The sequence below is a fragment of the Pyrgilauda ruficollis genome, unplaced genomic scaffold (genome assembly GCF_017590135.1).
Source record: "Pyrgilauda ruficollis isolate IOZ18807 unplaced genomic scaffold, ASM1759013v1 scaffold9, whole genome shotgun sequence".
Taxonomy (NCBI): Eukaryota; Metazoa; Chordata; class Aves; order Passeriformes; family Passeridae; genus Pyrgilauda; species Pyrgilauda ruficollis.
The window spans coordinates 2,870,339-2,897,612 of record NW_024531043.1 but is presented as its reverse complement, the minus strand read 5'-3'; the positions used below and the strand labels follow the sequence as shown (position 1 = coordinate 2,897,612).

The following is a 27,274-nucleotide window of genomic DNA, read 5'->3' as shown; positions in this document are numbered from 1 at the left end:
GATCCCCATTAACGACTCAAAAATACTCTTTACTATGGAAGGAACTTGCTGTCATCTATTCTATACCGTTCTCCATCTCCTCTGCACTCCGGCAGTCCTGTGCACGCAGCGGGATGGGGGTGGAGTGCAGGGGCAGCCTCGGAGCCCCGCCTGGGCGGTGTCTGGGGAGCCGACGGCGGCTCCGCACTGACCCCGCAGTGCCCTCGGCGCCGGGAAGCGCTCGGACCTGCTCGAGGCTGCGGTGAGGACAGGGAGCGGGAGCGGGGCGGCTGCGGGAGGAAGCAGAAGGGGCTGCCGCGTGCAGCTCCTGCTCTTCGCAGCTATTTCCCAGCTTCTCCCCGTTTTGCCCGGCGGGGCTGGAGCTGGCCACAGGGTGCGGGGAATCGCGCCGGCGCCCTTTTCCCAGGAAAAAGGGCGAGAAACAGCCCCGACGAGCATTTACATTTTACAGTAACTGCGGTCCTGTCACATGCAATTTTGGAGAATTTTCACCGAATTAATTTCACCTAGACTTAATGTTTTGTAATTTTTAACCTGTAAGCAGTTAGTCTCTGAGTTTTGGGGAAAGTTTAATGTGTCTTTCTGAGCTCAGTTTTCCCAACTGCAAACCTGGTGTCTCTTTAGCTTTTCAGGGCTGCTTTAGGCCTAGGTTTATTTTAAGCATTTTGAGGTCCTTAGGCTGCTTTTAACAGCACAGTGAATTTATTTCCTTAAAAAAAAAAAAAAAGCATACCATAGAAGCTAAAAATAGGAGATAAAGAGTTTTTATCTAACCACAACTTTGTGCATTGCATAGAAAAAGCTTCCAACAGGACATGATGATGAAGCAGTTCATGGCCATGTTAAAGAAGAATGAAAATAAGCATCCCCCACCCACCAAACTGCTGAATCTAGCAGGACAGCTTTGCCGGGAGCTCCAGAGCTCTTCTCCCAGTCTGGAGAAGCTGGTTGAAGCCATGATGGAATGCAAGAACAAGAGAGATTTTCTTACTAACATCCATGTTGTTCGAGCTTGTGTGTCCGTTCATATCCATAAAGGGCAACATGATGCAGCCTGCAGACTCCTGGAGGTAGGGATGTGTTCTTCAGTTCTTCATGGAGACAAAACGCCATGGTAGAAAAACAGTAGTTAGGAGCCGTTAGTGCTGAAGTACCTGAGCTGCCGCACATGGAGCACTTGCAGCTTGTGTAAGGCAATGGAAGGTGATAAGTGTGCATTGCTGACCTGCCAGAGGCTTTGCCACGGGCACTTAGAGTTAATCAGCCAAGGGGAGAAGGGTAACTGGGTGATTACCGAGTTGGCTGTAGCAGGATTTTTCTTCTACTCTGGTGGTTCTTGGAGTTTTTCACAATCTTAGGGCTCAGGACTTTAAAGTGTTAGGAAGCCCAAGATTAGGGGGCTTGGCAGGGTGGGAATATTTGAGGAAGGCTGGATGGTACCACTCAAGGTGAGGGATTTTTGGCCTCTAGATCCGGTAATGCAGACGTTTGCAACAGGGGAAAAGAAGGAATTCGGCATTTCCCTGTGTACATGAGGGAAGGTACAGTGAGCCATGTGCTTAGATAATGCTACCAGCTCTGTCAAACCAGTAGGAATCCCTGAGTACACTTCTGTTGAGGGTTTTCTCCTTTATACACAGTCTGAGTGACTCTCTGGAAAGGTTTGCTTATGCACAGTTTTGTTTTAGTATTGCGAGGCAGAAGAGAAGGAAGAACTGGTGCAACTTTGGCATGAGATTCACTACCGGAGGGTTATGGAGAAACAGCAGACAGATGTTCTGACAGCACTGCAGAAATTCCGTTGCAGGAAGAGGTACTGCATAGTGGGGAAACCAAGATTTTTTTTCTCTGTAGTTTCTAGATGTAGGGGCTACAGATTCAGAAGCTGGTTTTACACCTCAAGATGCTGCTTCTTAGAGCTTGGTTTTTCTTGGTATTTTGACCACTTATGGCAATGTGAGAAAATTCCCATGAATGTGAATTATTCCTTTTGGGTCCTTTTTAATTCCATTTTCTCCTGTGTACAGGAATCCTCCACCTATTTCCCTTTGTCCTGAAGGTTTGAAGAATCGAAACTATTCAGAAGAAGTACGCCAGCACCTGTACAGGTTTGCTGCAGAGGTGACAGCAAATCCAGACAAGAAACAGCGGGTAGGGATATGCTAGGGATACTTCCAATCAAGTCTCTTTGTCACAGAAAATCAGGACTCTGCAATCTAGGGTCTATAACTGGTTTAATTTCTAAATCCTTGTTTTCAAAAGGCTCATTGGGGCTGGGATTCCTCATATTTGATCTTTCCCTAAAGGTTTCTTTAAAAAATCTTCAGGTTTATGCTAAGTAATTTCTCTTGCTGTGGACAAAAAGTTGAGGGGCAATGAATTCCTCACTGGGTTTTTAACAGTTTTAATTTTGTAGTGATTGAGCATAGGCAGCCAAACAGCCATCACTCAGCAGAGCTCTATTACCATGATAGATAGTTCTGACTTGACTGAGTAACAGCCTATATAAAATTGCACTTGGTTCATCAGAACATATTTTGTGCTGACTTTTCAAATGCTGGTAATTTGATGTGATAACATAATAGGCTGTGTTGGTGTATGCATGGATCTACCTTCTTTGGACAGGGACAGATTTGTAATGGAAGAGATGTGTAAATTAATTCAAAAAGCACTGTTGATCACTGCCTTGCCAGGTGAGGGCTTCAGACTTCAATGTCTGCCTCTGTGAAGCTGTCATTCTGTGGGAAGAGCATGGTTTGTTGAGGGCATTATCTGGTGAGCAGTATAGAATAGCAGTGGCTTCCTTAGCAAACAAATTGTCTGGGAGTGCAGGGTGGAATTTGTATTTTCTCTCAGCTCTGAGTTTATAAAATGGTCTCCCCGATTGGATCCACTAGGCCTATTGGAGACCTAGTGAGTAAATGTCTCTGGCTTTGGAAGGTCTCCTGCTGCACTGCTTTTGGAACTGAAGGGAAATGCTTGATCATTTGGATGTGATTTTTTCCTTTGATTTCTCCCTGCACCTGGTTTTGCAGGAGGGATTGGCTCAGGCCTTGAACCTGCAGCCAACTCAGGTCTATAACTGGTTTGCAAATTATCGACGTCGTCAAAAATCCCGCCTCCTTCATGGGGAAGAGCTGAACAATTCACGTCCTGAGAGGGCTTTGGCTTCCCAGAGAAATGAGCCACAGGATAAAGGATCCAACACTCCACAAACTGCAGGTTTGTCTCTTCCTAATGGGTTCAGGATGTGGTCCAGAGAGGTGAAAATCAATTTTAAATTCCCTCAGGAAGGGAAGGATATTGCTTCTTCAGAACAGCATTATGTGCTGATGGATCAAGTGGATGCTGGAGGACTCTGCTTCAGTGGAGTGCCTCATTGTTGGCTCCAGGCTGTCACTCCAGAGAAGCAGACACTGCTAATGCCTGTGCAACAACAAGTGAAAAGAGATGCCTGGCTTTAAGGAGGCACCAAATGAAAGCAAATACATGGGAAGCAGCAGGTTTTAGCTCTCAGATTTTGGAACCAGGGCAGTGTACTCCAGGAAAACCCAATATTTCCATGTCCTTCCACAGACACTTAACCAAACTTCAGTCACAAGGAGCACAGGGGTCTTGCTGCATTTGGCAGATTGGACTTGTTTCGTTGCCTTTTGGAGTAATCATTAGCATTGTTTCACCTGCCTGGCCTGCACCTTTCAGGTGGATCTCATGTGGGCATCAGCCCTGAGCAAACAGAGATAACCCACACGCCCTGTGAGCCAGGATGGGAACAGTCAGCTGCACCTCTGTATAAGCCTCCTGAAGGAACATATTTAAAGATGCTGCAATCCAGGTGATGTATGGCATCTTTACAGTGACAGTTCAGAAATGAAGCAACATTTAAATGTATTCATGGAACTGACTTCTGTGTTGGTTCCTTGGGGACATCACTTGGGAGCCTTGCCACCACTGGTGGAAATGTTCCATGTCAGAGCAGTTCATCTCCCAGCTGTGGAGGGCAGGATTCAGAAGTTTAGCTGGGGGTCCCCTTTTGGCAAAGCAATATGTCTGGCTGATTCATTTTCTCCATCATTGCAGTTGTGTGCAGAGCCCTGAGCTGTATGAAGCTGGAACAAGCAGGGCTTTCTTCACCACTCGCAGCTCTGAACAACCTGTACCTTTTGGCACTGAGGCTGTGATGGAACCAGGAACCTGCTTTGGCTCTCCTGTGCTGCTGCCTGGAGAAGCAGTGAGCAGGGCTGCTGCCAGCCCCTGGCAGGGGAGCTTTGTCCTGCACTCTTACAGCTCCTTTCCCTCTGTGAATTATTGGCTGCCCGTGTGGTGGGCCCCTTACAGCACTGGAGGAGTCTCTGCCTCTGTGTGGACCCCAGGTGTAGAAGGTTAGTAAAACTGCACCCAGATTGTTGACCTTAAGAGTTTCCAAGCTTCTCTTCCCATTGCTGTAAACACTGTTGCTCACTTAAGTAACATGATGAAGGAGAGCAGGGCTTATTTGGAGCTTTGGAGTTCCTCTTCCATGATAGATCAGTGAGAAAATCTGTTGATTTAAGGTGTTGAGACACTGTTACCTACTCTTTTCCCTAAACTGCAACCACTTCCATAAGATAGTGGTGGATTCCTTTTAGTGTTTCCATTGAGAGACTTCCTCCAGGTGTTGTCTGCTCACCTTGCCCTTTTGCAAGCTTCTGGGTTTCAATGCCTGTCGTCATTAAGATATTGCCTGAGAAAAGCCTGGGAACTTAACGGTGACATGGTGCTTGTCTTCAAGCACATGTTTTCACTTTCCTCTCCCTCTTGCTATTTTTTCTCTCTTCCTCTTTGTCTTCTTCCTGTCCGGTCTTGTTCCGCATTCCCACCATCTCTTTTCTTCTCCCTGTTCTTCAGAATAAGCTTGATAGGATGCCTAAGTGATGCCCACTTGCTTTTGCTGCAGGTCTGTGGAGCAGGAAGGGCTGTAACTGCCATTCACCCAGGCTCTGGTGAATGTGGAGCAAGGAGAGAAGGAATAGCTGGGTCAGAGGTTGGGGCCATGTTATCTGTATCTGTACTTGTGTTTAATTTGAGCATTTACTTCAGCAGGTGTCAGAGTCCCCTTGAGCACAGTCCCTCAAGGTGGCTGTGTTGAAGCCAGTTCAGAAAGAATCATTCAGCAGTCAGATTTACAGGATGAAAGCTTAATCCTTAGAGGAGGACAGCTAGGGACACTGGAATCTATTCTTCACAGGTAAAAGGAGGGAAAGCACAGGGCTGCCTAAAGGCAGGAATAAAAATTATGCAGAGTTGAGCCATGTCTTGATATCCTGTTGAAGAGAGTTGCAGAAATAGTGACACACTATTCATTCCCAGGGACTGCTTCTCCTTGTGTCCATCCTTCTTTGCCAGTATTTATATCTGCACATAGGTAATCTTGTCTAAGTATACAAGTGTGTGTGTGGCACAAAGGAGATTTGGAACCAGACTAATCACAGAAGATATGACCCCCTGCTTTTTAGGCAGGTTCAGTTTCTAAACTATTTGCTTGCTTTTGGCAGAAAAGCATAACCTCTACTGATCCAGTGAGGGCTGGTTCTGTTGGTTCTGTGGGCTGGGTTGGTAGGGCCTGTACTTAGTCCTAAAATAGTTTTTGTAGCTTCACAACCTCATGACAAGATTATTCCATAGTGCAAGCTTTCCAAATTGGAAGACAGAAAAACAGGCACTGTTCTCTTTCTGTTTTCCACCTATAACAAAGGTTTCAGATTTCAGATTTTCTCTGGGAATTGAGATAAATTCAGAGAATGCAAAACAACAAAAATTCGTGCCATTTTCCATATGTTATACAACTTCCATAATGTTACATAAAAATAAACACTGCCAGACATTATGGGCTTCCTTTAATTTACTGATCTGCAAGACAGAGCAGGAGCAGCAGCCCCATTTGATAACCCTTCTGTTTGACACTGACCAGTGTTTGTGCCAGCATGATGCTGTCAGTTTGTCAAAAAGGGAGGTAGAAGAAGCTTTATTCCCACTTTAAAAATGAGGAAGCAGAGGCACAGAAGGCTTTGTGGCTTGTTAAACAACGAGCACATGGAGTGATTCACTAGAGATAAAGATTGGTGAGGCTTTGGTCCCAGTTCCCTGCAGAAAACATTTCTGCCTTTTACCCCTGTTTCTCACTTGGCCTGGTGCCTTGTTCACATTCATGTCAGACTCCTTACTCTGAATTGCTGGGGAGAACCCAGGTCAGGCTTTGTAAACCTCAGGCTGCGTTTTAGGATTCACAGTTTTAAACAGTGGCTAAAGATCATGAAAGATCAGCAAGGCTTGCTGGTAATATTTTGGCTGGATTTAAAATTGCATGTTCTGACTCTGGAGTGAGCTCATGTTTATTTTTAAAATATGTTCTGCCAGTAGAAGAAATCTATGGTGAATGTCTCCTTGTTGGGTATGTCAGTGTGCCAGGCATCCACACACCCTTTATCATATTCCTGTGAGGGTCAGGACTTGCTGCTTTGTTGGCACCTTTTGGTGAGGACATAGTTATTTGAACCCTATTTGTAAACAATGTTTAGTGGCCTGGTCTAGGTCCTCCCAAAGCCTTGACCTCCTCAAAATTCCAGGAATGCTATGGAACATCAATCTTTTTCAGAAGTGAGTGACGCTTAGGCTGCAGTTTCAGGAATTTCATTTTGCAGTTTCTCTCTAGGGAGCCAGGAGAGCTTGTGTGGGTAGTCTTGGGTAAGATCACTGCTCATTCAGGGGGGATCACCTGTGTTATAAGGCAGAGCCTTCTAACAGAGTCAGGGATTGGAGAAGAGTATTGTTACCAGAGTCCTCTTGAGCAAACATGGTGCAATGAGCATCACTCCTCTGGGGACTCCTGGGGCAAGAAATCAAACTGGCTGGTCAAGGCAAATGAGTGTTGCTGTCCTGGAAGGACAGGGCATTGATGTTATCCTGGTTTTAGAGATAAGAGTAACACAAAGGGAAGGAAATTATTTAGTCAAGATCACCTATCTGGAGTGGACTCACTGTTATGCTCTCCTTGCTTCCTGAGCACTGGGATAGAGCTACAGATCAGCCAAAGGACCCTTAACCTGCTTGTCTCATTTTTAAAGATAATCACCTGGAAAGGATGTGGCCTCAAAGCTTATCAGAACAATTCCTGTTGATTTCTTTCATGGGCTTTTTACAGCCACTCCTACACACCTGGGCTGTGTCCAAACCTCTTCTGATCTCCAGGGCTGTGAGGTGGGAGTGTGAGAGGGAACCAGGCTGGAAGCTGACTGTCTCCATCTGCTTCTGCTGCCTGAGAGGAGGGTTTGATCCAGCAAGGGGACTGGAAGCCCCTGTGGGACTCCAAACAGATGCTCCCTTTTACAGATAGTGGTGGTGTATCCTGTTCACTCTGCAAGTGTCAGGTGGAATGTAGCCCAGCTAATGGTTTGTGCAGAGTGGAAATCTTGTGCCTTCCATTTCAGAAAGAAAAGCACACTGAGCTCTGTGGAGCAAGGCATTCTGCATTTATGAGCCAGCATATTGATTTAGAAAATGTCAGTGCCGAGATGTTCATGGTAGCTTACAGCTTCTGCCTGCATTTCTGGGATTCCAGCTCAGAGTGCTGAGAATCCTCCTGCTGTTGGGCTCTCCCCTTTGGACAGCCCAGCATCCTGACACTGACAGGCAGCAAGTCCCAAACCCACCAACAGAGGCTACTTTTTGGCATGTTGCATAACTGAATTGCAGAACTCGTTGCTAAGGGCACTGTGCATGTCGGTGTAAGTGGGCTGTAAAAAAGCATGAGACAAATGCTTGAGAGGGTGGGAGAGGGAGTTGAGCCCATTTGTCATTAGGAAATGTGACTCTGAATACAGCCTCCAGCAGAGGAGTCCCAGGGCTGATCGCTGAAACCTGGGGAGGATTCCAAGGAAGGGCAACTTGACACTTATCCTGTTGGTTCTACTTTTTTCCTGTACTCTACTATTGGGCAGCACTTGTCCGTGCCCATATGGGCACTCACACCTTGGGCCTGGTGGTGGTATGGGCATTGTTGTTGCATTAGAGAGACTTTTGAGTTGGTGATGACGGGAGAGAACATCCCATTCTTGAGTACCCAGTGCCTGCTACTTGATCCAGTGCCCACAGACTGATCTGTTTTGGGAGGCTGGCAGAGCCTCCAGGGGAGTGTGGATGGGGAAGCTGTGCCCCCAGACTCCACTGGTGGCCTTGGAAAGCTGTAGCAGAAGCATAGCCAATGTTGTGTCTTTGTCTAAAGCCACATATTTTGACTCTTAAGGTCTCTGCTTTTAAAACATGTTCCAGGAGCTTTGGTAGACACCTCCTTGTTTATGGAGAGTGTTTTTGGGGCAGAAGGAAAGTTGCAAATTGAAATGTGATTCCCTGTATACTGCTCCTGGTCAGGGCAGTCTTCCCACTGCAGAACCTGTACTTTCAGGCCATAACAATTTTGAGAAATGGGGCAGGCGTGTAGACAACGGAACTCTATCAAATGAATAGTCTTTACAACAACCCCTCTTGTCCTGCTGCAAAACATTCCAGTAAGTGGCAAATACATAAATTCAAATGCACTTGTATATAATATTTTTTCCAGTTCCTCTCAGAGTGTGTTTGGCAAGCCTCAGTGCCCACCTGTTTCTGCACCCTGTGTGGAAGAAAGCCAAGCCCTGGGACAAAGCCAGGTAAGAACACATCTAAAGTTCAGAGAAAGGAGCTCTGTACACACGATCCCCTGCAGCTCTCTCAGAGGAGATGTGAAATCTCATATCATATTTAGTATGAAACATGTTTGATCTAAGCACAGCTTCTGAAGTCCAGTTCAGAGCAAGGTGGGCATTCCCTGGCTAACACCCAACAGATAATAGAAGGAAAGGTGGTTTTGTTTTTTCCTACTTGAATTGCTGGTCAGACCCTAATTTTACTAAATGTGTCATTGAAATGGTGGCCAAAAGATCCTGTGTATATCCAAAGTGTCATTTAAATTTTCAGCAACGGAGGGCTCACCTATAGAACAATCACACAAAGATGTCTGCTTGAGGTCCTTCCCTCTAAGGTGTATTGCACAATTTGACTCTGTTCTCTCAGATCTCTTAAAATGTTTAATGTAATTTTCATTTGCAAGTCTGTGTAATTGTTGAGGAAAAGGGATTTTGCACTGCTCTGAGATGGCTGATGGCAGCATACAGAGCACTGTGATTATTGGCCAGGATAAAGAAGGTAGTTCCATGCTGTGGGTGCAGTCTGCCTGCCTTCTGATGGGGACTTCAAGGCAGCAGAGAATACAAGTTAGAAATCTTGTGCTCAAGGGGATGGGAGCACATCTCTAAATTGTTACCTAAAAATAGGACCCAAGAGAACCCTATCTAAGCTGTACATTGATGTATTTTTTGGCTTCACATGTGTTGGTCCAACAGTCAGTCAGCATCCATTGCTGTTTCTCCTCCAGTGTGAGCTGCTAGGGAGAACCTTTTCAAAAGAGATAACAAAAAGCAGGACCCATATCTGCTGACCTCATTATGAGATGTGGCTGAGCTCTGAGGGCAGTAACTGAACCTCTTTTGAGCCCCTGAAAGCATCAATATAAAGATCTGTATCTTGGAAAGTGGTCTTTTTACCAGCCATAATGTAAGGCAGACGAGAAGGAAAGCTTTGGGCATTAATAATGAATGAGCCTTTTCTAAGATTCCCAGAGCAGGCTGTCTCTAGCTAGTTTTCATCTTGCTGTTCTGCATCCTTGCACTGATTTTTGCAGTGGTGAAGAAACATGACACTCAGTACACTATGGGCTGGGAGCAAGGTACTGAGTGATGCTTGTAGATGTCAAATGGGACATCTTCAAATCTTTGTAATAATTACTCAGTTCAAGAATTCAGAAAAGCAATTTTTGCATGTTTTTGTGTGTGCTCTACGAAAAGGAAGAGCTTGAATGGATAAATGATTTTACAGCATTCTACAGACTTCCTGGGCACTTTGCTTCTTGCTGAATCACCTTACTCTGGGCTTCTGGCAAGAATATGCAGATATTTGGTTCCTATGCCTGAACCACAGAGGTGCAGGTGAAAACTGTCTTTTGTCCACACAACTCAACTTTCTTTTTGGTTGGTCATGCATCCTGTTAGAACCAAAATGAGACTATAATGAAAGCAAGCAAACAAACAAAAAGTTAATTAATTTTGGAGACATTTCTTTCTCTCCCTGAGCAGAGCTTCCTTGTTCAGGACATCACTTCCTTAATTATTTAATTACTGTCTTACTCTCTGTCAGTTACTGGCTTTTATAGGAGCCAAAGCCTAGGGCAGAGAGAAGGGAATTGCTCTGCTCTGAATTCCTGGGAGTTGGATTGGGCATGGATTGTGCTCATCACTTCTACACCCACTGATGGATTACTCTGCCTGAACTTGGAGGGCAAGCAGGCCTTTGCTGCTTCATGCACACAGCCCTGACCAGTCCCTCCCATCACACACCTTGTGCTGCTGTCTGCCCAAAGGAGCTCTTCCACCATAACCAACTGTGTTAAAATCATACCTGGTAAGGCTTTGGTTCCTTCCCGTGTCTTTCAGGTCCTGGAGGATCCAGCTGTTGGCTCACTAACCAACGACATGTTCCAGGCAGCATGCCTGCTCTGTGAATTTTCTGACAGTGGACGGATGTGACCTGCCTGCAGATACACTCCATGTGCCTGCAGCTCCCCAGGAAACACCCCATTGCTTCCTTTTTTTCCCTTTTTTTTTTTTAAATAGGAGTCTGACAGGGAGAGGAATAGAGTGAGGGAGAAGGAAGGATGGAGGTGTGTTCAATGGTTACAAAGTTTGGTTTAGCTACAGTTTTATTGAGAGTTTTGCAAAGGATAGAAGAAAGCAAAGGTGCACTGTGGACTGTAGGTTTTTCCTGGAGCTGTCTGAAGCTGCACTGTAAATGTTAAAATTATCAAGGCACTTGTTCTGTGGCAGTAACATAGATTTAATCATAGCACTGACCAGAACCAGATCCAAGTCCTTGGTTGCATCATGAAGGTAAATGAAACTCCTGTACTCATAGGAGTAAAATTTGGTTACCTTGCCTTGCAGTGGATATTGGATAACCTTTTCTCAAGCTTGGAAAATAAGGTCTCAGTAAGTGCTGGTAAAATACTGCTATTTCTTATCCCTGCCTTCCTGATGTACTGCAGGGTGTAACTTCTGGAGTGTTCCATACTCCGTAGTGCCACAGGTGACACAAACTGGAGCACAGCAGAATTCTCAGTGCCAGGGCATGTCAATGTATTGGTGTTTAATACAAGTAGCAAGGCAGGCCCTTCATGCAGGTTTAAAGCTAATCCTGCAAGTTATAGGGTGGGGTTTTGGGTGTTTTCCTGAAGTGTTACTGTTTTTAAAAAAAATCTGTATTGCAAAATGCATCCCCATTGCCAAACCTCCAGGATATACAGGAGGAAGATGCTTCCCTTACCTTTTGTTACAAAGTTTTCAAGTAAAGATTTTCACTTACTGTTTCTCCAGAGTTCATTTCTTTCAAGGTAAGGATGTGAAGTGATAACTTTCACATGGCAATTATGTATTAAAAGGCAGGACCAGCTGCCCTGGGAACACTTGCGGGTGCTGAGAGCCTGAAGCCTCCATTATTCTGGTGGATCTCACTAGGAATAACCCCTTTCTTGTTTGTATTTGGAACAGCGGTGCTTGGAAAGGTCACACACGTTATCGTTTATTGCCGTCAACAGCGGGGCCGTGAGTGCACGGGCCATTTCTACAGGCAGCAAAGATGCCGGGCTCGTAGGGCCGTACGAACACCCGTGAGGGACGAGCCCGCCCTGCCCTCACAGCGCCGGCCACCGCCCGCCCACTCCCCTCCGCTCGGGGCTGTTCCCGCCGCCGCCGCCGCCTCCCCATTGGCCCTCGGACCGCCCGCCGCCGCCTTCCCATTGGTCCGCGGCCGTTGGCAACAGCGACAGATATATCCTGCCGCGCTCTGATTGGCTGTCGTCTCCCGCCGAGCCATAGCAACAGCGGGGCGCGCGCGGGGCGGGGGGACTGAGGCTGAGGGAGCGGCGGGAGCCCTGAGGGGCGGGCGGTGCGCTGGGGCCGCCGCCGCCGCCGCGCCTGGGGAAAACGCGTTCTTTGGGCGCTGTCACATCCCTTCCGCGGCCCGCGGTGGAACGGAGACGCGACACTGTCCGGAGCCAGCCAGCGACGCGGCTCCATACAGAGGCAGCAGCCCCCATAGCAAAATTCCCACTGGATCTTGCTGGGCTGCTGTGTGAGATCCCAGATAAGGTACTTCAGTTTTCATCCCTGCTGATGACGTGTCACTACAATGACTCTGACTTAGGCAGCCAGTGGTACATGACACATGTGGGTGAGAGCCGGGGAGGTTACACTTCCCTGCTGTTGAAGATGTATTGGAGTAAAGAGGAATGATGCCTCTCTTACAATAAGATGTATTTTCAGTTCCTTTCAAATGCTTAGTTCTGTTTCCTGTCAGGGGAGATAAGATTAGATTAACATTGCCTGTATAGAAATTTTAGATAGCTGTCATTCTATATCAGTTATTTTTGAAGAAAGCAACCCATGCTAGGGAATGCAGGTATTTTGGCTTGGCATGTAAGTGACCTTTGTTCTACCACATGAACAACACCAATGTCCTAAGACCTTGTAAGTTTTAAAAATAGTTCAAGAACACAGTTGTTTTGAGTTTTTAGTTAAAAAGAAGAGGCTCAATTCAGCAAAATTCCTCAGGAGTGCTAGAACAACAAGTCTCTTTTCAAAACTTAAATCTGAAAAAGGATTTTCAGCTAAAGCAGAATTAAGGCCTTTTCTCTTATACTTAATGAATTTCATTTCTGAATTTGGTACAGTTGCTCTCTGGAGGACAACTGAATTTTCTAGGTCATTTCCCAGGTGAAATAACTTATTACTTTTCTGTAAATTTATGTTAGACAATTCAAAGTTTAATATGTAAAATCACTCAAATTAAAAGTATTTCCCTTTAAGAGACATAAAGTCAAGTGGTTGAAGTACAGGGTATTTTGGCCCACTATTGCCCCATGTCACCTGGATATTGAACCTGCACAAAGCACTTTTGAGGAGCTAATTGCATTTGGACAGGAATTTGCAAGTGGTGCCTACAGATGGTCTCACAGGGCTTGGCCGTGCTGGGTTACAGGGGGCTGAGCGGGATTCAGGGGTGCTCTGCTGCTTCCCCATCCGTGAGCCAGAGCAGATGGGATGCCTGGCCATGCAGTAGGGGAAGAGAACAAGGGAATCTGTGCTGAATGCCAGTAGTGCTTTTGACCTTCTCTGCCTGTGCTGCTGGCTGGAGTTAGTCTTTCAGGGAGAGCCTAGTGGAGTTCTTTCCATTGTATTGGGGTAGCAATATGTTCAATTTGTGTCTTACCTCGTTCTGGTTTCCTGGATGTGATTTGTGTTCCCATCATGTTCTGCTTTCCCTATCCTACCATCTGGAGCAAGCTCTGGATGTGTTTGTGTTGTTCTTCCTTGGAGCTGTACTTGGAAGCACGCTGAGCACGTGGCTGACCTGCCCTGAGCTGAATGTGCTGTACCTGCTGTTGTCATTCCTCCTCCTCCACATGGCTTGGCCTAGCAAAGGAAGGAGCTTGCCCTAGATAGAAAAAAAACCAAAGTTATTTTTATCTTAAAATGCATATAAGAGCACAAAGTACAGTGCCTGTATGTGTTGATTGGTCACAGAAGGGGAATGGAAATCTAGGAGCACTTTTCAGAAGTTCTGTTACTTGACCCTCCCTGAGGTGAGAGGGACACTTTCCCCATAGGCAGCATCCATGTTTTCCAGCACTGCTGCTAGAGGTGGCTTTTCTCTTGGCAGCTCAGCAGACAGCCCTGAGCCTGGCAAGGTGGAGCCTGAGGGTGGTTCTGCCCTGGAAGTGTGCTGTGGAAATGGCTGTGTGGAGATCCTGCACAGCAGCTGCCACAAAAACTTCCCTGAACAAATCCTTCTTGCTACAGGGGATAGAGGATGTGAGCAGCAGCTTTTCCTGCTCGCAGTCCCTTTGGCAGTTCTGCTTACTGTCACTGGAGCATCCAACACCCCCTCAGGACAAATGCTGGGAGACACAGCTTCAAGGAAGTGTTTTCAGACCATTCTGGAATGCCTGGCTCGCCTTTCTTGGGGCCTCATTTTTAGAGGAAGAGAGCACTTTGTGCAGTGACTCAAGTAGGGCACCCAGAATAAGAGGCCACTTTTGAAAATGTCGGCAAAGACATTTTGTTTCATCTCTGCACTTCATTAGTCTTATCCCCAAAGTCTTTCATGTTATGTTCTACAGTGAAAGGTCATTGTTTCAGATCAATCATTTTCAGTGGGATTTAATCCAGTTCTAAGTCAAGCTAATCCACTTTGGTAAAGGTTGAAGGGCAGTAAAAATTCATTTGTTAAGACAGATCTGGTCTTATTTTTTAAATGTGGCTGTTGATGCTGAGTCCTTAATTGTTTATGCTCAGCATGAGGTGTCTTTCAGAGAGGGTCCAGAAATCGTAGGATTGAGTTATTTTGTGTTCATATTGTTTTTTTACTTCCAGTATTTTCTGGTTGTAACAGAAAACAGGTTGTTTCTTTTTCCTCTTACCTGTAGAGCCTCTTTTCAAAATGGTGCTCTGGTGGCAGTTGCTGATAAGCAGGCTTTTTCATGTTTTCCTGTTGAAGCTTGTGAATCCTGGTTACTTTGCCCTCATTATATAAAGAGTAAAACTGCATTCTTCTACCTGGGAGGACTAGCAAACACCATAGTCTGAAGTAGCTCATGAGGAGTTAAAGCTGTTTTCAATTAGCTACTGTGTTCTCGCCACTTAAAGGAACCCCCACAAGTGAGCATGCTTGACAACCCCCTGTGCATATCCCTGAATCATTCTGGCAAGGAAAAACTGCCATCATCTTTTATTCAGACACAGTGCTGTTTCCTCACTGGACTCTGAAATGAGCAGGTGCTGGAAGATAGCACATTTTGCCAGAGAGTTCTGAGGGTTTATCAGCTTGTGTCTGCACAGGATTCTGAACATGCAAAAGGCTACTGTGCGTGAATACTGAATGGTATTAAATCACTGCAGTGATCCCAAATAGGCTTTGGGGTACAGACCTACCCTTTCCCATGAGGGAGCAAGAGCTTCACAGGTTTTGTACAAATCAGTACCCTTCTGTTTTAAAGTGTAGGTTGGTAGATACACACTGTACTTCACCACAATGCATGGCATGAACCCTGTTGCTGCTGCTGAGCAGCACTCAGGCAGTGTCATGTTTCTTCATTCTAGGATTTACCCTTGAGTTATGAGGGAGGGAGGTTCTGTGAGTGATTCAAGATTAATATGAAATTGAAATATGACAAAGAGTAGAATATTTTCACACACTGTGACAGCCTAGAGGCTTGTTAAACTGTGGTGTATGGTTTGGCTAGAAGTGTGTCACTGAAATTACAGTCCCTTGTGGTTTGGGAGAGAATCATCACACTACAGCTACACCCACTGCTATCTCGTGCTCTGATCTTGTCATTGGTTACACCATCTATCCTCCTGGTGCACATTTATCTCACTTTGCTGGGGGAATGTGCTGCTAGAATTCTAACAATAAAAACTACAGATAGTCCTAAGCCTCTGGAAGAATCTGTCCCTACAGCACTATGTGAGCATCATGCCCCATGTAAGGGCCAGTCACAAGTATTTCCAAGATCAGATGTTAACAGATTCCATCTCTTTCTCTTCCACAGTTGTCTCTACTTCATTTGCTGTGATGTGGAAGCTGGTTAACCTCCCCCACCAGTGGGTGGTTTCTCTTCTCTCTCTCTGTTTTTCAGTATCTTGTCCCCAAGACTTTCATCATTTAGCAGTTCCCTAAATAAAACATTTCCTTGCTGCAGAAAGGAGAGGGAAGTTCATTTTCTCCAGGGATCGGGAGGATGTTAGTGGCAGGGACTTTGTAGCAGCACTGCTGTAGTTCCATGAGTCTCAGAAAGTGGCACAAAGTGTGTGTGCTCCCTCAGTGCTTCCAGGACAGCAAAAGGGGAGGTTTTCCACTTTGGGGAAGGCCTGGGAATGGCACATGATGGTTTCCTTGTGGTGTTGCCTCTTCAGCAGTGTCCCTGCAGCTGAACATCAGCCCTGGGGAGGCACCCTCTGAGCAGCTGTGGTGTCCCCAGTGCCCCTGTGTGAGTGAGCGCTGAACTGGAATGGCATTTCAGCAGGAAGCTATTTATGGAACATGGGTGCTGGCCAATAATCAGATATGCCTGTGGAGCAGAGCCATGCCTTAGGTCATAGTGCAATTTTCAGTGCCATAAATTTCTCCATCTACAAATTCTTGCTGGGTGTGGTCACTTTGTGAACAATTCTCAGTCCTGCCTCATGAGAGCAGTATTCCTGAGCTTTGATGGGAATCATGGAGTGATGCCTGGCATCTGAGCTCAGCAGGGGAACCACAGTCAGGCACTGCTTGCACCCCATTCAGCACTCTAATAAAAGGCCTGCTGATTTTCCCTTTTCCTTTCCATTTTTGTTTTAAGACATTGTGACTTATAAATATTGTAGAAGATTATAAAACTCATTGTGTGAGCTCTAATTTCTGTTTCTTTGTACCTCTGTGGAAATGTGGAGCCTCTTCTGAGGGTGAAGATGGAGAGCACTAGGCACTGTATGCACAGGAGAACAGAGGTACTCTCCCCCACTCTTGGTGTGAAATGCAATCTCTTCCCTTTCTTTAGCTTACAATCACACTGTAGAAATGCTGCACACAACGTTGCCTTATTTTAGCACTTTTTCTTGAAACTGTTGAATTTAGATGTGTATCTGTTTTAGAGCAGTGAGGTTATACATGACCTCATGGATTCAAGGTTAGGAATTTTTGAGATGCCTTAGACTGAGAAATAGCTGTTTTACAGAAGCCTCAATTAAGGAAACCAAAGCATTTAATGAGAATGTTTTGTGCATGTGTAGATATATCCACATATATTTGGCAGATTAATGCAGATTGGTTCAGTGGGTGAATAACTCGTTTTAAAAATACTTTGTAATCCATTTCCCTGGGGAGTCTGAAGCTGCTGTACAAGACTAGAAAGCTGCTGGTAAACCCTACATATTTTCAGAGCTGTTGGAATGCTTTGCAAACTGACTAATCTCTACTGAGAAATTATTGCAACTGCAAAGGTTCCCAACTGAAGTGAACTGGGCAAAGAGGATTGGCACGTCTCTCACTACTCTTGCCTAAGGGTCAGATGCATTAAAATTTGTATTTGTACACGGAATCATATATTTTCAAAATCACATCTTTGCTGTCTATACCTAAACATTTATTTTAAGGTAAAATCAATTCAAGTTTTAAAATAATTATGATAATAAACTGAACTGATGCTTGGGATCCATTCTGTGCAGGTTTTGGATGTCACTGCTTCTCTTAGAAACAGTGAAAACAAAATTCCAGTGGGAAAAAGCCCCATTTGGCTCGCTGGGATTCATGCACAGTGGTGTATGTGCTTCACACTGCTGCAAGGGCTGTTTCCAGAATGTTCTGGCAATCAATTCATAACTTGCTAAGTTTTATCTTTCATGCCTTATTACATATAACTATAGTTTATTCTTATTTGTCATATTTATTTATGTCTTTTAACAAGCGATATTAATCTAATCCCTTTTAAAACCACAGCATTTATTTTAAATGGCATTAGGGTTTAATGCACAAAAGCCAGCAGCATTAGAGTTAAGGCTAAAAACTTTTGTCTGACACCAGGGACCGGATTGACTCCTTTGAAGTGATGTGAGAGTACGCGGGTAGTGGAGAGCATGGGGAGGAGTGAGAGCAGCCTTGTCCCTGCTCCCCGGGCGTGCCAATGGACTTTCTTTCCTTCTCTTTGGCGGTGAGGACAGATGTGAGCTTAAATTGGCACAGGTGCTCTGGTGCTGAGCTGTCTGCAGGTGAGCAAACCTTTCGCTCAGCTGTACAGCAGCTCCCCACACCTTCGGCAGCGCAGGCACCTTTAAATGCTGGCCAGGGCTGAGTGGGAGAAGTTAATCTGATTTACTGTAAGAGATGAGTAACGTGGCTCCCAGCGATTCTGTGGACAGCAGCAGCAGTTTGTTTGTGTAAAGTTCTTACCTTGAGATAATTTTTATATAAGAATGGTAGACTGTCAATTTATGAAAGAGGAGCTTGACTAATACACATTAAAATATGTAGTAAAATTGAATTTAGCTGCATCTCTTAGGTAAGGTAGTAGAATCGGTCCGTGGTACCACCCCCACAGCTCGGGCTGTTTCAAGGCAGCCGGGACGCCAGATACACTCACTCCCCGCAGGAGGCACAGCCGTGCCGCTGCTGCAGCCTGCGGCCGCACAAAGCAGCCCTGGGGCTGGGCAGGGTCGCACACGTGAACGCGGAGCGTGGTCACCCCGACGGTGGTCAGACAGCGGCGGCCCGCCCGTGCCTCTGGCGAGGCCAGGCAGGGCGGGCGAGGCGGTGCCGGTGGCGGTGCCGGCGGCCCAGCCCGTGTCGTGCCCCGTCCCGCAGTGCCCGCGCCCCCCGCCCACCTCCACCTTTGCAGCAGGAAAATGCAGCACTCCCAGCGCGCACGCGCGGCCCGCGGCCGGCGCCCCGCGATGGCTATTTATAGCAAGTGACGTCACCTAGAAATAGAGCGCGGGGGAGCGGCGCCCCCTCCCCTCCCCTGCAGCACCGCGGCTCCGCCCCCTCGTTGCCTTCCCGGCGCGCAGGCGCGGGCGGCGGCAGCAGCGCGAGGCTCCGAGCCGCACACGCCGCGGTCGGTCCGGGAGCGCGGCCGGCGGGCGAGGGAGCGGCGGCCAGCACTGCCCAGCCCGGCACTGCCCAGCCCGGCACAGCCCAGCGGGCGGCTCCGCTTACGGTTCCTGCTCCCGCCACCCGTGCGCGGCCAGCCGCACATCCCCGCCCGCCTTCCGCTCTCTCTCAGGGGCGCGCAGAGCCCAGCCCGGCAGCCACCACGGAAGCGGCCATGGGGGACCGAGAGCAGCTGCTGCAGAGAGCCCGCCTGGCCGAGCAGGCGGAGAGATACGATGACATGGCCTCGGCCATGAAGTCGGTGAGTGGGGCCGGTAGCGTGGCGGCCGTGGGGCGTACTCGGGGAGGAGTGTGTAGGGGAGTAGTGGCGGGGGAGGAGGGAGAGGAAGTGCGGGCTGGTCCGAGGCGGGGTTGGGTCCGGGGAGGATGCGAGCCGCCGGGTCCCACCCGTCGCGGTGAAGAAAGGAGGGCGGGAGCGGGAGCCAGACCGTCCCGCCGGGACACCTCGCCGCCGTGCGGAGCGGTGCCCAGTACTACCTGCCTTGGGCAGAGATGAGACAAAGAGTAGCCGGTCCTAACCGGACCTAGCTCCCCCTTTCAAAATGTGTTTCCTTTCCCCCCTCAGTCCCTCCGTTCCCCCGTAAGGGCTGTCTCGCAGCCCTCCCGCTCCCCGGCTGTCCCACCCCGGGGGTGTGGCTGTCCCCATGCCCTCCTCTCCGTCTCCCCACCGCGCCAATCGGGCTCGCAGTGCGGCCATTTGAATGCCGCCCGCCTCTCCTCGCGGCGGGAACGCTGTGCATTCCTTCCCTGCTACAGATGGGGCCCATCCTCGCCCACCTCCCTCCCACCCCGACCGGGTGGTGGGTTTCACCTTGGGCTGCATCTCCCCTTCTGGGCGTCCGCCAGCGTTTGGGGGCGCTGGTCCTGTGGCATGGGCGCTGCGGCGGGGGCTGTTTGGGGACACAGCAAGAGGAGCCCCTTCCTCTTCTAGACGTTTCTATTGCCTCGCTGTAAAAGACGCGAATAGAAGCCTCACTCACTAGCATCAAAGATAGTAGCTGCTCCAGGTGTGAAAGCTAGCCACTGTTCCAGGAGTGTTTCCCGAGCTTTAACGTTGCCTTTTTGCCTCTTCTTTGTAGGGTAACAGTTTCTCAGTGCATTCCATACCCTGTTGAATACTGAAATGTGTTTAAACAATGTTACATTTGCAACTCTGCTCTTTTCAGAACCAAGCATTGAAAATTATTTGTACTGATCTGACTGTACTGATCCATAATAAAATTGTAGAATGATCAAACCTATTATGTCTAGTCCCTTTTTTGAAAACAAAGCATTCACACGATCCGAATGTTATGGGTAATGTTAATGCCACTGGATGCTTAGCAGTGTCTTTCCATATCAGATTACAGTTGGTTTGTTCTTGCTGATCTGTCCTTTGTGAACACCAAAGGCCCCAAGAGGAAATGTTTCTCTTGAGAGTGCTGCTGTTTGAAGGCAGGATTTTAGTTTGCAAAAGAGCAGCTTCAAATGGAGTCCACATTTTTGTTGTAAGAATTAAATGATGGCAGTAAAAAGACACTAATTTTGCTGCTTTTGTTCGCTTTTGCTATTATGTTGTAATAAATGTTACAACTAGTCCCGTTCTAAAGCAGTGATACTTCTGAGTATCTCAACACCAGAGCCACAAGATGTTAAAATAAGGTGCATTTGGAATCCTATCTCCAAAGTTCTTGATACAAATAATGTAATAGTAACAGCTCTTCTTTCAGTTGGTAATTCTAAAAGATGAAAGAGAGAACCCACTAAAATGTGCTGCTCAAGAAGACAATTTCTAGCTGTTGCTAGTAGAAAGTTTTCTGTTTCTCCAAGAACTGCAGACCTACAGTGTATGTGTGGACTCTGGGCACGTGTGGAACCATGAGAACACAGTTGCTTTGCCTTAGGAAGTGTGTAAATAAAGTACTTAAAACTAGTGTGTATGTCCAGTTGTCTTCAAACTGTTCTAATTGCTGTGCAAATTTTCATTCATCTGAAGCTGAGGTATTCTCATCTGTAATGTCACTTCTGCTCACAAATAAGTTCTGTGATCATGAGCTTCTGTAATTGGGAGCTTGAGAACATTTGTAAGTAAGAGGAGTCTTGAAACTTAGAGATACTTTTAAAATACCAAAAGCAATCTGAATTTAAAAGCAACAGTTCCCTTATTTAGAGCTGTTCACAATCTGTTGCATGTCTGTGATGTAGCATCTGTTGGTTGCTTGGCTTTCCCAGGTGTTCACTCCAACACAACAATTTCTAGAATGCTCTTCAGTGTTGAGGTTGATTTTGTAGGTGTGAGCATAATCTGTGGAATGCTCTGAGGGCTGGCTCTCCTCACAGCTCCTGCTTCTGTTTCAGTGATTGCAAATAACTGAGAGGTAATTCAGAGAGCTTTTAATCCATATAGGTTAATATTGAAGTCGTCTTGCAATCCAGAGAATTTAGACTTCCTCCGAAAGGAGGGAAATCAGTATTCTAACTCAGAAATCTATTCTCCAGGATGTCTTGATTTGAAAAGTTTATTTTAATTTTTTTTACTCTCTGAATGTAACACATCTGATAATTTTTAAAGGTGCTATATGAAAGGAGTGTGCTTTCAGTGGAAACTGAAATCTGAATAATTAATTTCAGTTTTAGATATTACTACACTTTACAATACAGAATGTAGCCAACAACATGGTAGTTACTTCTGAAAAAAAGTAACAAATACTTGGTTTAGTGAAAGTGTATTTGCCTGATTTTTGACTCTGACACTGGAGAAAAAAATGACAAGGCTGCAGCTTCATCTGTCAGCATAAAGCTGGAGGAACATTCATTTTTTATTCCAATCAATTCCTTATATAAAGAAAAAAGCTAGACCAAGTAGCAGCTGTAGCTTAAATAAGGAATTTACTGCTCAATACAAATTTTTGTTGTAAACTTTTTTTTTCATGGAGGAATTCTAGTATTTTCTATTGTAATGTGTGAACAGGGGAGGAAAATGAAATAGTTGCTGTTAGAAATAATTGGGTTTAGTTTACTAAACCCATGAATTTGTAACTATTAAAGTAATTTTAATAGCAAATACAATCATATGTAAATGGCATTCTTCCATGGGGCATGGTATTCCCATTGCATTAAATGCTGCTCCAGGATTCCAGCCTCTTCAAATAAAGCTTACACGGTAGGTACAGAATTGTTTCTCAGCACACTGGAGAAAGATGTTTTGGGTGTAAGTGTGAAAGGTTCTCAGTTCATGCAACAAATGCTTCAGATCCTGAGGTTTCTGGAGTACTCTTTGGTTTAGATAATTGCAGAAACCATGAAAAATTGTAGCTGTGTAAACCCTTGAGTTTTTGGACAGTATTAATCCTAACAGGTAGTGCTTAGGACCTCTATTGATTTATGTTGCTTTTCCAATATAGCTACATAGTGGTAAAAAATAATTTACTGTTTAAAATTGGTAACGTGGGTGATGTGAGATACAGAATTTTAAAATTAGTCATGTGAGAAATAAAGTGAAATAAATAAAATTTAAGTATTGAACTAAATTTTTGAAACAAAATAGCTTGAGGTTCTAGTTTGTTATGTAGGCTTTATCTGTGTATATAAATGGACTTAAAAACTGTGGGATATTCTATATTTTTAGTACCTATCCCTGAGTGTCTGGTTTGGGGTTAATGAAGTGTGTTTGTGTAGGAGAGGGGAGTGAGTTGTCTCTAATGGAAGCAGTGCCCTCCCCTGCTGGGGGATGACTTCCTCGTGGCCTTCTCTGGGGTACCTGTGGCTATAGAGCTTCCAGTTCTTGGTATAGAGCTCTGAACCCACTTGATACAAGAAATTCATCTGGTTTAAATTCATTAGGTGGTTTCTATTTGTTCCACAATGATGGACTGCATACCTTTGCATCAGGCAAGTTTTATTACTTTAACCTGGCTCTATACTGGCTCAGGTACAGCCGTTTTTGCAGCACCTGGTTCAGAACTGGCTCTAGCTGAGTGGTGTGCTCTGGCTGACAAAACCAGTATGATCACAGGCCACTGACCTGGGTCAGGTCATGGATCTGCTCTCCATTGTGGGACATTCACTTTGGGGTGTTTTCCATGGGAAGGAGCTCAGCTTGATGTATGGCCTGTGTGGGATCACACACAGAATTAATTTCTGAGCTGATGAGTAGTACCACACTCATTAGCTTGTGCAGTTAGGAATTCCAGGGTTATAGTCAGGATTCCTTTTATATGCTCTCAGTTTGGTCACTAAACAGTGAAAGAACTGTTAATATCTTTACTAGAGAAGATTCAGGTAGGTTGTGGTGGAGATTGTTGAGGAAAATATTGATTGGGACCTATGATGAAGATTCTGAAGATGTCATTAGAGTTTATTCCTGTGCATTTCATCCTCTGTAGGTTGCCTTTTATTCTATTAGGACAAGCAGAGCAGTGTCTTTTTGGAGTTCACGTTCCTGAACTGTGGAAAAATCATTTTGGAGATAAAACTAATTGACTTAATACATTTTAAGAACAAAACCTAAATTTGAAAGTAAGTTCTCTCTTACTGTAAAAGTTGTAATTCACGTGAAGTAGTTTCTAGGCTCTGGAAATAAACATTTGTTAGAAGGTTCACTGCCTACACCAGCAGTCTCAGAATGGTGTAAATATTTGTGACTTTGTGTTTGTAGTATGTAAGTATATGGCTGTGGACAGTGGTGCCTGTCAAGCAGTGTAAATGTGCACATTTTAAAAAAGAAATAGTTAATGATTTTAGCAGTGTCTGAGCAAGGACAAGTTTATTTTCACACCAAAGTACCTATCCTTAGAATTCTAGTGACTACTTTTAAAGCAATAGGTCAAAGGTAGAGGAGTTTCATTTTTCATCCTAATTCCTTTGAGTTTAATTTCATGCGTATAAATTTTAGAAAGTAGAACAATTTCAAGTGACCATGGGTGTGAGAGCCTGAATTAAAACATCAAGTGAAACAGGCCTAAATATACAGTATTAGAAGTATTATCCTTCTGTCTCAGCTTTTTGAAGCAGCAGTTAGAAGTTGATCATGGCTTCGTTCCTGATTTGCTGTCCTATTTCTATGCAGATTCTTTCATGTCCTTTCCCTGGAATTTGTCTACAGCCAGTTAGCAGAAATCAGGGTAACTTTTGTATTACTGTATAATCACTCACTGTGTCTGAAACAGACCATGAGACACTAATTCCATTTGTGCTGTGCAGAGCTTAAAGACTGCAGTGCTTCCATCTCTGCTGTCGAATGGATGCAAGCAGCAGGAGACAGAAGTGTGAGAATTGCACCAGCTTCCAGTGCCGCTGCTGTGCTCCAGATTCAAAAAACTGGTGTTCTAGGTACATTTAAATTCATCACTGGGTGTGTAGTCTGTATAATTACAGCAGACTTCCTAAAAAATCTGAGCCTTCCTCTGTGATTGCTTCTCCATTACACAAGCTTGGCTCACTTTTATTCAGTGTATGTTCTTTGCAATGGCTTCTAAATATCCCTTCTATTACTTCAAAACTATGGGATTTCTCTCTTTTAAGTCCTGATTGCAGAACAGTTTTAAACTTTCAATGTTACAAAGTTACTCCTGTGTAGAGGGAATTTTGGGTTCTAGAAGAAGTTTTGAATCTTGCACTTCATGATGAAAGTATTGACAGAGGTTTGCACACTCTTGTCTAAGGCAAACCCTTTAAATTTGCTCTTTGTCTGTATTTTCAGGTAACTGAGCTGAATGAGCCCCTCTCAAATGAGGATAGAAACCTGCTGTCTGTAGCCTACAAGAATGTGGTCGGAGCCAGACGGTCCTCCTGGCGTGTCATCAGCAGCATAGAGCAGAAGACTATGGCAGATGGGAATGAGAAGAAGCTGGAGAAGGTTAAAGCCTACAGGGAGAAGATAGAAAAGGAGCTCGAGACAGTCTGCAACGATGTTTTGGCTCTCCTAGATAAATATTTGATCAAGAACTGCAATGACTTCCAGTATGAGAGCAAGGTCTTTTACCTGAAAATGAAGGGGGATTACTACCGCTATTTGGCAGAAGTTGCTGCTGGAGAGAAGAAGAACAGTGTCGTGGAAGCCTCAGAAGCTGCCTATAAAGAGGCTTTTGAAATCAGCAAAGAGCACATGCAGCCCACTCACCCCATTAGGCTTGGGCTGGCACTCAATTTCTCAGTGTTCTACTATGAAATCCAGAATGCCCCTGAGCAGGCCTGCCTTTTAGCCAAACAAGCCTTTGATGATGCCATAGCAGAGCTGGACACACTAAATGAGGATTCCTACAAGGACTCCACTCTCATCATGCAGTTACTTCGAGATAACCTCACTCTGTGGACGAGTGATCAGCAGGATGAAGAAGCAGGAGAGGGCAATAATTAATAAGCTTTCCTCTGATCCCTCTTTCATCCACTTGGCCATCCCCATCATCACCAATATTTCCTTGCCACAGTCACACTAAATATCTAGTGCTAAGCATATCTGTATTGTACAGCTGTTCAGATCTGCTGTCCACTGTATCAAGAAGCAGTTTCAGATGAGTCTTCATGGGCATTGATGGATTGATTGGTTTATTGGCCCTATTTATCTTAGTTGCACTTGAGCAGTGCAGAAGGAGGCATTTTTAATTTGCCTGTTGATTGGAAAATATGGAAAAGAATAATGGGAAGTGATTGAGGATAACTAGAGTCCAGTTAAAGCTTTCCGTTTGAAATGAGCTGACAGTTCTGTTAAGCAGTACATTTTGTGCATGCAAAGTAAATTAGCCACCCCAAATTTTTTTCAGTCAAAGAAAACAGTTAAGCTGATGTGAAATGACAACTCTGTTCATCAGTTTACAATAAACTGTTTGAAATGTGAGGTTTCAGTAGCAATTTGGTTTTTTTGCCTCTAACTTATGTGCACAGTTTCTTTAAATGCAGTGCATCTACCTAAGAGTTTTGATACTTGTAACCTTTTGCAGTTGTTTTGAAGAATCATGAATTTATTTTTTGTAAACTCTTTGGCTGTTTAGTTGTCTGTGTATTCTGACAACTCTATGTCAATATTTGCCCATGTTAAGATGGATGACTGGGAAGCCAGACTTCTAAATTAAATGTTTTGGAATTAAGTGAATAAAATAAAATGCTGCTTCAGGGATGTTATCTCTACATGAGCTGTCCTGTCTTTTGTTCGGAGCAGAGATAGAATTATCCAACACATCACTGATGGGTTAAAACACATTTAATTAAAAGTTTAATAAGAAGTTGACACATGCTAAACAACACAAAAACACAACCCGGTGTGCTGAAAGAAGAAAAACCCAAACCCACAAAACCCAAAAGCACTTGCAGTGGGGGTCACTTTTGTTAAAGTGGAGTTTCCCAAGTTGGTATATTTAGTTGTTTGCTCAGTACTAGAGCTGCTGGACAGTTGTAAAGCACAGAACTTACCATACCAATGCAGAGACTTGTGCTTGCTTCTGTCCACTGCAACTTCTAAGCTCTTTCTCTGAAGTGCTGATCACCACATCAGCTTTACATGTGAATATCCCAGTAGCTATTTCATATTTACCTGCTTCAAACAGAAGCAATACTTGTTGCTAAAGACTGCCTTTCTCTATTTAGCTCACTTAAGTCTAGTCTACAAACTTAACACTGTTTTTGTTTTCTCCCAACAGTTAGAGTACATGCACGTTTATTGGTGCTGTACACACTTCATGGTATGTCCCAGAAGCAGGAGAAGTTAGCTGTATCCAGACTGCCACTGGCACCTGAGCTAGCTCAAAGGTCATGTAAGTTCTCATTTATCAGAACTGATAGTTTTTAATTATAGAAATAATTATTACTGGTCAGAATTACCCACAACGACTGCTCATACTTTTTAAAAGCAGCTCCCTGTTTTTTTTAAGGATCCAGAGTTTTAGAATTTTCAATGGTAGGTTTGTATGCATTTATGTATTCTATCATCTTAGAGGTAATTGTAGCTTTCTTATATCGGTCAAATTGGCAACAATTGAAAGAGTAACGCAACATCTGAAAAAGGTGAAAACACACTTATACACCTTCCTACTGCCCCTGTGGAAACAAGGTAAAACTTGGCCATAAGATTGCCTTTTTACATAGAAACACTCTGGATGGTTAATAAAATATTGGCAGTTGGTAGGTTTAATTCCCTTTTGATAGAAGTACCTGTCCTTTTGTTACCTTTTTTATTTTTTTTAATTCAAAAGCCAAGGGGTCCTTTCTCATCTTAGTTCCTGTCTTGTGCAGACCCTTTATCACAAACCCATGAGCATTATGTAGTTTGCAAGTGAGTCAGCAGGTCTGGCACCTCTGGGCTGGCAGCTGGAGGTTGGCTGTTGCCCTGGTGCAAAGGATCTCAAGTGGAGACCGAAGCCATTCTGCAGAATGATGCTGTGTAGCAGTGGATTGGATTCCCAGTGGGAAAGCAGTTACTTCTCCCACGTTTTCCAGCTGTCAGGGAATGAGCCAGTGACATGCTGAATGAGCC

General features: G+C 45.1%; 2 protein-coding genes across 2 annotated transcripts; both read left to right on the top strand.

Moving 5' to 3' along the window:
* The first annotated feature begins 807 nt into the window (after positions 1 to 807).
* On the top strand, positions 808 to 11,432 carry ANHX (anomalous homeobox). The gene is made up of 8 exons (XM_041488517.1): positions 808 to 1,070; positions 1,689 to 1,813; positions 2,028 to 2,151; positions 3,036 to 3,222; positions 3,703 to 3,835; positions 4,081 to 4,382; positions 8,597 to 8,684; positions 10,563 to 11,432. The coding sequence occupies exons 1-8, from the start codon at positions 816 to 818 to the stop codon at positions 10,591 to 10,593; spliced, it is 1,245 nt and encodes a 414-aa protein (XP_041344451.1). The 5' UTR covers positions 808 to 815; the 3' UTR covers positions 10,594 to 11,432.
* Positions 11,433 to 18,714: 7,282 nt separating this feature from the next.
* Positions 18,715 to 25,932, top strand: YWHAH (tyrosine 3-monooxygenase/tryptophan 5-monooxygenase activation protein eta). Its single transcript, XM_041488516.1, has 2 exons — positions 18,715 to 19,069; positions 24,509 to 25,932. The coding sequence occupies exons 1-2, from the start codon at positions 18,983 to 18,985 to the stop codon at positions 25,163 to 25,165; spliced, it is 744 nt and encodes a 247-aa protein (XP_041344450.1). The 5' UTR covers positions 18,715 to 18,982; the 3' UTR covers positions 25,166 to 25,932.
* The last annotated feature ends 1,342 nt before the right edge of the window (positions 25,933 to 27,274 follow it).

Excerpts from the sequence above, each read along its gene's own strand:
- YWHAH (XM_041488516.1), top strand. The coding sequence starts at position 18,983 with ATGGGGGACCGAGAGCAGCTGCTGCAGAGAGCCCGCCTGGCCGAGCAG. Across the intron at positions 19,070-24,508 it reads TGGCCTCGGCCATGAAGTCG|GTAACTGAGCTGAATGAGCC; the intron begins GTGAGTGGGGCC and ends CTGTATTTTCAG.
- ANHX (XM_041488517.1), top strand. The coding sequence starts at position 816 with ATGATGATGAAGCAGTTCATGGCCATGTTAAAGAAGAATGAAAATAAG. Across the intron at positions 3,223-3,702 it reads CAACACTCCACAAACTGCAG|GTGGATCTCATGTGGGCATC; the intron begins GTTTGTCTCTTC and ends TGCACCTTTCAG. Across the intron at positions 8,685-10,562 it reads AAGCCCTGGGACAAAGCCAG|GTCCTGGAGGATCCAGCTGT; the intron begins GTAAGAACACAT and ends CGTGTCTTTCAG.